Source organism: Hevea brasiliensis, chromosome 11 (genome assembly GCF_030052815.1).
Source record: "Hevea brasiliensis isolate MT/VB/25A 57/8 chromosome 11, ASM3005281v1, whole genome shotgun sequence".
NCBI lineage: Eukaryota > Viridiplantae > Streptophyta > Magnoliopsida > Malpighiales > Euphorbiaceae > Hevea > Hevea brasiliensis.
Window position 1 is genome coordinate 80,166,784 of NC_079503.1, and position 10,032 is coordinate 80,176,815.

The 10,032-nt window shown below is 29.7% G+C and overlaps 1 protein-coding gene across 1 annotated transcript; it reads left to right on the plus strand.

Moving 5' to 3' along the window:
- Window positions 1-6,615: 6,615 nt before the first annotated feature.
- LOC110634742 (U-box domain-containing protein 7) lies at window positions 6,616-9,802 on the plus strand. Its single transcript, XM_021783878.2, has 2 exons — window positions 6,616-7,313; window positions 8,664-9,802. Exons 1-2 carry the CDS (start codon window positions 6,886-6,888, stop codon window positions 9,508-9,510), a joined length of 1,275 nt encoding a protein of 424 aa, XP_021639570.2. The 5' UTR covers window positions 6,616-6,885; the 3' UTR covers window positions 9,511-9,802.
- Window positions 9,803-10,032: the final 230 nt, after the last annotated feature.

The following is a 10,032-nucleotide window of genomic DNA, read 5'->3' on the forward strand; positions in this document are numbered from 1 at the left end:
TGAGTCAATTGTATTAAACAATTGTAATAAAATTGTCAGGTGAGCCGGGACAGCCTTCTTCCTCCGCCCAGACGCCATAGTGACTGCTGTCAAGTTTGTGAGTAAAATATTAATTTTAATTGTAATTTCGATATTATTATATGTTCAAGCATGCCCATGCATCACTTATTTGCATATATCTATGTAGTTAAACTCTATGCATGTTTTATGTTGCATTCACAACTGTTAAAGTGCCATGGATGTTGTTGTGATAATTTGGAGCAGTGTGCGTGCATTGGCGTGCGTGTGATGTGGTGTTGGCTATGGATAGGACGGGTAGACATGGCTTGAGATCTTCGCTGGGACCCAGTCCTTCGGGGTAGACACGACTTGAGTTCTTCGCTGGGACCCGGTCCTTCGAGGTAGACACGGCTTGAGTTCTTCGCTGGGACCCCGATTTGGTTTATTAAGCGAAAGTCCGGCTTGAGTTCTTCGCTGGCACAGGTTGGATTTAAGAGATCTGTATAGGGGATCAGCTCCCATATATTTATGGTTTGACATTACTGGGTGTGTGAGTGCTCCAAATTACCTTTTTGCTGTTATGATGTGAAAATATTGCTGATGTTGCATTTCACTCTATAGGGTGCATTAGCTTTAGATAGTTATAGAGATTATGGTTAAAATTGATATTTTACTCTCTGAGTCGAACGCTCACTACTGTTCAATATTTTTCCAGGCCACAGGAGAATATTTTTTTAGGTTAACCTGCTTTTCTCCCTCGCAGGTCGTTTATTAATGTTTGTATAATTCTGTTAACTTCTAGAATTTTCGCATGTGTCAGAAATATTCATTTGATTTGGGTTGTAATATAATTACCATATTGGGCCTGTAAACTTATTATTATGTGCATGGTTGTTGGACTGGATGAGGGAGCTAAGCTCTCATTTATTTTTATGACATATTGAGTATGTGGAGGGTGAGCTGAGCTCCCCAACTGATTATATATTGTGTTTACAGGTCGGGTGAGTCAAAAACTCCCCGTTGAAAGGTCCACTTTATGGCCGGACTCTGTCTGGTTGAATTCTTGAAATTGGGCTCAAATGGGCCTTAGAGTTGGGTTAAGGAATAGTTAGGCTTACTACGGGCCTCGGGGGCCTTAGGCTGGCCCAGGTCCTAGTGCCGGTTCGGCCCATAGGTTGGGTCGTGACAAAACTTCTCCATCTCATACTTCATTGAAGATGATGCTATTTGTAAACCCTAGATTGCTCCCACAAAGCTTTGATACCAGTTTATTACAGCAAGTATGTAAATTTAAGATACGCACACAAATCGCACAATTATACAACATAGAAAAGAGAAGAAGAATAACATATTACTTAACGTGATTCAACCGTAAGGTCTACGTCAACGTGCAAAATGAGAAAAAATTTCACTGTGATAAAAAGATCAAGATACTATCACTCAATACTCTCAAACTATAATCCCAGTGTGTTTCCTGAATATCTAATAACTCTATCGTAAAGAGCATATTATTACAATGTTTATACTGGTCCATACTATAGAGGAAAGATCTGTGGTGGTAAAGGAGGGTCAGCGTAAAACTTTTAGATTGGGTCACAATTCAAATCTATGAAGATATATCCAAAATTTAAGCCATATAAAAATAACAGTATATATAAAGTATACGAATCTACATGCAAAAATTCAATCTAACGGTAGATACATTCATCCTCATATGAGCTCGAGCTCTCCATAGACCCATCCTAAAAAATGTACATTTTTCTTTAAATATATTTTTTAATCAAAACTCAAAATATTACGACTCTAAAAATAATTTAATATTATTAAATTAAAACTCATTAATTGATATAGTTCATTCCAAAATCTTATTTTTAATGGATCAGACTTACTAGATCTGAGCGCAACCCAAAGTGAATTAGATCTGACTACAAACTAGCCCAAGTGTAGCATCAATTCAAGTCTAATCATCTTTGACCTCATAAAGATCGATTAGATCATTTAACCAAGTTATACATCGAATAATGACATATTAGTGAAACCGGACCAAGTTCGGATGATATGGCCTCAAGACAAATGTCGTTAGGTACAGTTAGCAGTAAACCTTGTTAGAAATCATGTTGACAATACAATTTCGTTGTGTATGGTAAGCAGAAAGTTCACGATTGGCTAATAGAATCTCGAAATTAGTGCCAATTGTCTCCTATCACAATATAAATAGGCCTCAAACGTCTACTTAGATAAGCTTTTACATTCTCACAATTTCATTGTTTTATTGCTTAAGCTTTCAAGGGTATTTTCTAATTTGGGCATTGAAGTCACTAAGCCACTATTCTCTTTTTTTTTTTTTCATAATTTTAAACAATCTAAAATTAATAAGCTTTATCCAATGGTCCAATAATCCACGACAGCATCATTAATAATAAATTAAAATATGTAAACAGATATAGATTACCCTTTAAATATTCAAAAATAAAATTCTAAATCTACCCATGAAAAAGAACACTAAAACTAGAAACAAACTATTAAGTTTAAAATTTTGAAATTAAGTGAGAATTAATACCATATTAATAGACACACAAATGAGATATATTAATAGATACAAATGAGATAGAGATTGAGATGGTGATTAAATAATTTCATTTTCATTATTAAACTAAGGTATCAATTAATAAAATAGAAAAATTGCTTAAAAAAAACATAGAAAAAAAGCAAGCACCAAAGAGAAGAGTCACAATCCAATGTATGACGACTCGATGCAAAAAATATACATGAACCGTGGCACACCTCATGGATGCACCAACAGCAACCATCTACAGCGAGGGCACAGCGACAAACAATTGCCTGAGCAAGCACCTACTTTACCAAAAATTGTATAATATTTTTGTGATTTGATGTCGGATGATTTATATAAAATAACTTTTTTGTGTTAGCAATTTAATTCAAATATTTAAATTTTAGTAAAAATAATTAAATTTTTAAAAATTATTAAAATTTTATTTAATTTTTATTTATAGAATTTAAATTCTATTTTCGACTTGTTTATAGCTTTCATTGAAAATTCAATAATTTCACATTTATCGGCTTATCCATAATTTTATTTTAATTATCATTAAATATCAAATAAAAATAAGATTTGATGACAGTAAAAGAGAACGTATATCTACAATAATTTAATTTAATTAAATAATTAACAATTTTGATGTAAGTAATTGATGGTATTAATAAAGTTAGGAGAATAAAAAAAAAAGAAAAATATGTCAAAAAATTGAATAAATTATAATAAATTTTTGAATTTTTAAAAATTTAAATAAAATTTTTATTTATTTTAAAATTTTTACTAATTCTGTTAAGATTAAAAGAATTAAATAAAATTATTAAAATAGATAAATTTGGCTTTTTTTTTTCAATAAGCCATGGTAATAAAATGTAAATATGCAAGTGAGTCTCAAAATATTATAATCTTTAAATAATTTTGTTTTAAAAAATAAAATTTTTTTTTATTTATGTATTAATTTATAATTCTGTATAATATCATGACGTGGAACCCCAAATTCACTGTAAAATGACTTCTGTCTCACACGTGGTGAGTACGTGACTATGACTGAACAAATGGATAAAACCCAAACTGGAATCTGACATGGAAATGCCACACCATCACAGGTCCAATAATGCAGAACCCACCAAAATTTTGCATACAAGAGAGAGAGAGAGAGAGACCATCACTGGTCCAATAATGCAGAACCCACCAAAATTTTGCATACAAGAGAGAGAGAGAGAGAGAGAGAGAGAGAGAGCAAAGAGGGGTCAATTTTGGTGGCACCAATTAATCTTTGTGCTGAGTACGTTGTTGACTTGCAACAAAGACGGCATGGCTAGAATTTAAAGTTACTAATTTTGTCTAATCTTCTATGATAATTCTATGTTAAACCCACATGTGAATACTTTGTTCATTTGTTTCTATTAAAAAAAAAAAATATTTTTTTACGAAATAAATAGATTCTTATTTATTTTTTTAATATATAAACTAATTATGAAACCGTGTAAATAATTAGACTCATTTAGGAAATTGAATTAGCTGAAATATACATAAAATAGCTTCAAAAATCACCATAGATTAACACAGCTAGTAAGGACGAGAGTTTATTTTTTTTTATTAATTAAGATTTAACTCTCTGTTAAAGAATATTTATTTTAAATACACACCAAATTGATGTAGAAAAGTATACTATTAAAATTGATCAGAAAAAAAAATAATTTTAATATCAATAATAATAATACCCTTGACTATAAATATATAAAAAATGGCTAAATTATTACTACTACTAAGTTTTTGAGGATGGTCCAATATATTTCTCATTTATTTCATATATGGATCATTTTATTTGGTAGTTTGTGAAAAGGAAATTAAATTGTTTCCTTCATCTTTTATTAGGTAGCCATCCCTAGAGTTGAATCATGGGTATTGCTACACTTGTTTATTATTATTATTTTTTTTAGTAATTATTGTATTTTATATAATAATTATATGAATATTTAACTCCTTCTCTCACAAAATATTCAATTTCTCTCAGAAAATATTCAATCATTCTTGCCACGTGGGATTATCAGACCACTGATTCAGATTTAGTTTTTCCTAAAAAAAGAAAAAAATTATATTGGCAACTCAATCTCAGTGCATAAATGGCACGTGTGCCCATTGGAAGAGCTGGATGATTTTTTTTGGAGAGCAAGTAGGCTGATGCCACCTGATTATAGCTATTTTACCCCACGTTTCATTTATATTTTTTTAACTTAAATTTAATAATAGGTTTTTAAAATTAAAATCGGAATAAGGGTGAAATATCCCTATGTTTATTGGAAAGTTTACTTTAGTATATTTTTAATTTTTGATCTAATTTAATTTATAAATTTTAATTTATATTTAAATTAGTCTAATTAATTAATATGTGTTATTTTTTAATATTAAAATATTATGTTTATATTGTATAATTTTCTAAATAAAAAATAAAAAAATTATTTTTATTTTTCAATATTGTAAATTAAATCGAAAATATAAAAAAATCTTCATATTTTCATATAATTAATTAAAATTAAAAATTATTACTATAATTAATTTTAATTATTTAAATGAAAAAATATGATTTTTTTATTTCATGCTTTTAATTTAAAATTAAAAAATTATAATTAAATTAAACTAAAAATATAAAAATATTATTTTTTTCATATTATTAATATAATTAAATAAAATTAAAAATATAAAATATTATTTTTTTCCATATTATTAATATTAATTAATAATATAGAAAAAAATAATATTTTATATTTTTAATTTTATTTAATTATAATTTTCTAATTTTAAATTAAAAGATGAAATATAAAGATATTTTTTTATTTAAAAAATTAAAATTAATTATAGTAATAATTTTTAATTTTAATTAATTATATGAAAATATAAAGATATTTTTTTATTTTCAGTTTAATTAATAATATTGAATAATAAAAATAATATTTTTATTATTATTTTAATATTAAAAAATAATTAAATATTAAAAAATAACATATATTAATTAATTGAGCTAATTTGAGTATAAATTAAAATTTATGAATTAAATTGGACCAAAAGTTAAAAATAAGCTAAATTGAACCTCCCCAATAAATATGGGAAACAAATTAACCCTTATTCCATTTAAAATCAGTCTAAACTAATAAAAGTTAAATTATTCTCTATTTCAGAAAGTGGATTATTGTGATAGTATTAGTATTTATGATAAAATCAAATTAACATTTATCATAAAATCAAATGATGATTAAAATGGTCAATTTTTATTGAATGTGAGAGAAAATAAAATAAAAAGATAATTTTATTTTTTTTTAATTTAAAAATCTATTATAATAAGAAATTTTATTTTATTCTAATTTAAAAAGCTGTTATAATAAGTTAGAGGTATTTTTATTAAATAAAATTAAAATTAAAAAAACTTTTTAATAACAAGTTGATATTAAGACACAAAAATAAAATACAAAGTAAAATTCAAAAATGAATTATAAAAATTACCCAGATGCTGTAATCAGGTTTACATCAGGATTTTTCAACTTAAATTAACACCATAAACCCTATTAATTAGTGGTCCATTTTAATATTAATAATTCAACAAAGGGTGTTTAATTAGCCATCCGATTTTGTTTCCTACTTGAAACTATAGATCTAATTGTTTATTTGATTTTCCAGTTTAGTATTTTTTTTTAATTAGATCAGTTCGTTTTGGTTAATATTTTTTTAAAGTTTAATTTTCAATTCATTCAATTATTTTTATAAAAAATAAAAAAATTAAATCAACTGATTTTTCAATTTATGACTTTTTATTTTATAAATTTTTTATGCAATTCAATCTTTATTTTGATTTAATTCAATTATTATCATTATTATTTCTTAATTTGATTTTTCAATTATTCCATTTTCACTGAATTCAAAATCAAATCGATGAATTGCACGGCCTACCAAATGTCTCACTAATCTCTTTGTCAAAGGGCATTATGGTCATGTAAATAGAGGAGCCTGCGACCTAAAATTATCTATTGAAAGGTGTTGGGTTTTTAAAGAGACATAACTGTTCCTTCGCGGGTGCCATACTGCCCTTGCCTCTGGCCAATGCAGTGATCTCTCTCTCTCTCTCTTGTTTTTGCTTGCAATCGCAAAGGGTCTTTCGCGTCCCTTTCTTGTGCTAACTTCACCGCTACCATATGCACATTCTCTTGCCCTCTCTCTCTCTCTCTCGATCGATACCCAAAAGTCAAGATTATTAAACCTGTTTACATAAAACGAATTATACCAACCCATAAACAATTTCTTGATTTTCTTCTGTGTCTCAAACACAAAGGCCAAACATGTCTGGACCTTCTTCTTCTTCTTCTTCTTCTTCTTCTTCTTCTGTTTGGTTGGCCTCTTACATGAAACCACAGTTCTTTACTCGTATCAGGCGGTTCTTGCAATCCAAAACTGCACAGAAGAATAAGCCAAGAACCAAAGTTTCGATCGATAATAAAGAAGTTGGAGTAGATATGGAAGGAGGAACTGAAGATGATTCTATGGTGTTACAAAGATCAGTGAAGAAACTTCACTTCGGAAGCTGGGAAGAGAAGGAGATGGCGGCTATGGAAATTCTGAGATTAGCCAAAGAAGACGTCAAGACAAGAAAGTTGATGGCTGAGCTCGGTGTTATTCCTGCCTTAGTAGATTTGGTAGCATCGGAGGTGGCTGCTCGCCGGCAAGTGGCTGTCAAGGCTTTGATTGAGCTTGCAAATGGAACTTATACGTAAGTTTTGGTTGTAGGATTTATTAGTCAACTACAAGTTACTCTTCAGAGTGATTTTTTTGTTTATTTATTTTGTTTCCAAATTCTTTCTTTTTTTCTTGGTATGCATATTAGTTAGAATTTTTGGAGTTTGTCAAGTTTTTTAATGTGTATTTTATTTTTTTCAAGGAGAAGAAGGAAACTAAAAGATTGTTTAACGAAGTTTATTAGCTTAATTGGATGGTTTTCAACCAAGTTTGAAATAGTGGAGTTTGATTTTTGGCACTATCTGGTTTCAGTGGGGGTTAGTGTAAGGACTAAATTGAGCAACCACATAAAGTTTATACTCAATTTTATTCATGAGAAATTAAGTAGTATGAGGTCAATAAGGATTTGGCTATCATCATCTTAATTCTTTGATTCTTGAATTATTAAATCCCTATTTATATATTGAATTGGATTAATTCTTTAATGTTAAGTCCTTTAATGTTTCCATTTTCGACCCATTTTATTTGGAAAGCATTAATAATGGATTTGGGGTGGAGCCCTTTGAGAATTTGGCACTACTTGACTTTTAAGGGATAAAGAGGGAAAGGGTACTCAGAGGCCACATGGTAGTTGGTCTTCCAGGATTCAGGAGTCTGGACCCAGATTCCCATTTTTTTTGTATTGATTAGGCCTTTTGTGTATCCTCATCTCCAGGAATGTGTGCCTCTAGCCTGTAAATCTTCAAGGCTGTGATGCATTGAGTACGTTCTGTTATGTAGTAGTAAATGCTGTACTATACTGGTAACATTAATTTCTAGTTGTGCGGTAAATGTTATTGGTTCAGTTTTTATTTTTTATTTTTATTGAATGGCTATTATTCTTCAAGTGAGGCTTATGCTTTCTCCATCAGGAATCTGATACAGTGTTAGATAATTTTGTCATTTCATGATTGTTTCTTTTCCATGAAATTGATTCTCCATCTTAAATCAAGAAACCAGCTTAGAAAAATCACAATCGGTTCTATGGTGGTGGGAAGCTTTGAAGGGACAATGATGTTTAATGAATCGACATTGTTGTATTTAAATAATATAAATTAATCACTTAAAAGATTTAGTATAATTTATGAGATTCACTATGAACTCTGAGCAATAAATAAATTCATTCTTTTAACCTTCACCTTTCAACTTAGATCTAAATCTTGGAATTTCATTGGCTTTCTTTGCCATATAATTTATTAGTTTGGTTCATTGGCTTGCTGGTTTTCTTAGCTGCCATTGGTTAAGTTATAATTGGATTCATTATGGATTAATGATCAAGTTAGATGTTGAAATATGTTATGCTTCTCTTGCTAATTTTGCTCATTTGAATTGGGTTTTTCTTCAGGAACAAGACTGTCATGGTAGAAGCAGGGATCTTCTCAAGACTACCCAAGAACGCAGATGTTTCAGAGGATTCAATGATGCATGATTTTGCAGAATTAATCTTATCATTATCTCCATTGGCAAATACCCAATTCCATCTTGCCTCATCAGAAGTTCTACCATTTCTAGTTACAATTCTTGAATCAAGCTTGAGTGTAGAGACCAAAGAATCCTGTTTAGGCACTTTATACAACCTCTCAGGTGTGTTAGAAAATGCAGGACCTTTGATCTCTAATGGGGTAGTTCAAACTCTCTTGAGTCTAATATCAGTAAAAGAACTCTCAGAGAAAGCCCTGGCAACTCTAGGACATTTAGTTGTGACCTTAATGGGAAAGAAAGCAATGGAAAATAATTCAATGGTGCCAGACAGCTTGATAGAGATCCTGACATGGGAGGAGAAACCCAAATGCCAAGAATTATCAGCATATATTCTGATGATTCTGGCATATCAATGCTCATCTCAAAGAGCAAAAATGGCTAAATCTGGAATTGTCCCTGTACTTATTGAAGTTGCACTGCTGGGGAGTCCTTTAGCTCAGAAGAGAGCATTAAAACTCCTGCAGTGGTTTAAAGATGAGAGGCAAACAAGGATGGGCCCACATTCTGGGCCTCAAACAGGAAGGATAGCAATGGGGTCTCCTATAAATCCAAGAGAAACTCAACAAGGGAAGAAAATTATGAAGAATTTGGTGAAGCAAAGTCTGCATAAGAACATGGAGATGATTACAAGGCGAGCTAATGCTTCAGGGGAGTCTTCAAGGCTTAAGTCTTTGGTTATTAGCACAAGTTCTGAAAGCTTGCCTTACTAAGGATTTTATTCATACTTGAGCAAATTTCAAGCTTCTTTTAGGAATTTGTTTTTTCTTTTGGCAATGATATGCATGTGGGAATTTGTTGATTACAGGGAGTGTAGTTCTTATAGGAAAGAATTGAACTCCTTGGAAAGCCAGAGTCAAATGCATTTCTTGTGCAGAATAGCTTATGATAATAGGAAATTCTTGGCTAAGCCTGGTTTGCCGGTGAAAGAATTTCTATAATTCCCCCTTTCCATTAGAAGATTGGCTTCTGTTTTCAAATTTTTAAACAAAAGATTTGCTATAATTTTTCTTTAATCTTGCATGTAAACCTAACTTTTTTGGATTCTATAAGATTTTTCATTTTTCTTTGTGTATAAAGAGAAATTCAAAATTTAAAATTTAAATTTAATATCATAATTATGTATCTCTCTCTTAAAATAATTTAATAAAAATTATTAAAAATGAATATGACAAAATTATGATTTTATGCAAAATCCAAATGCAAAATAAGAAGGTGTATTATAATGAGCATGA

Coding starts and splice junctions, on each gene's coding strand:
- LOC110634742 (XM_021783878.2), top strand. CDS start 6,886: ATGTCTGGACCTTCTTCTTCTTCTTCTTCTTCTTCTTCTTCTTCTGTT. Junction 7,314..8,663: donor CTTGCAAATGGAACTTATAC/GTAAGTTTTGGT, acceptor GTTTTTCTTCAG/GAACAAGACTGTCATGGTAG.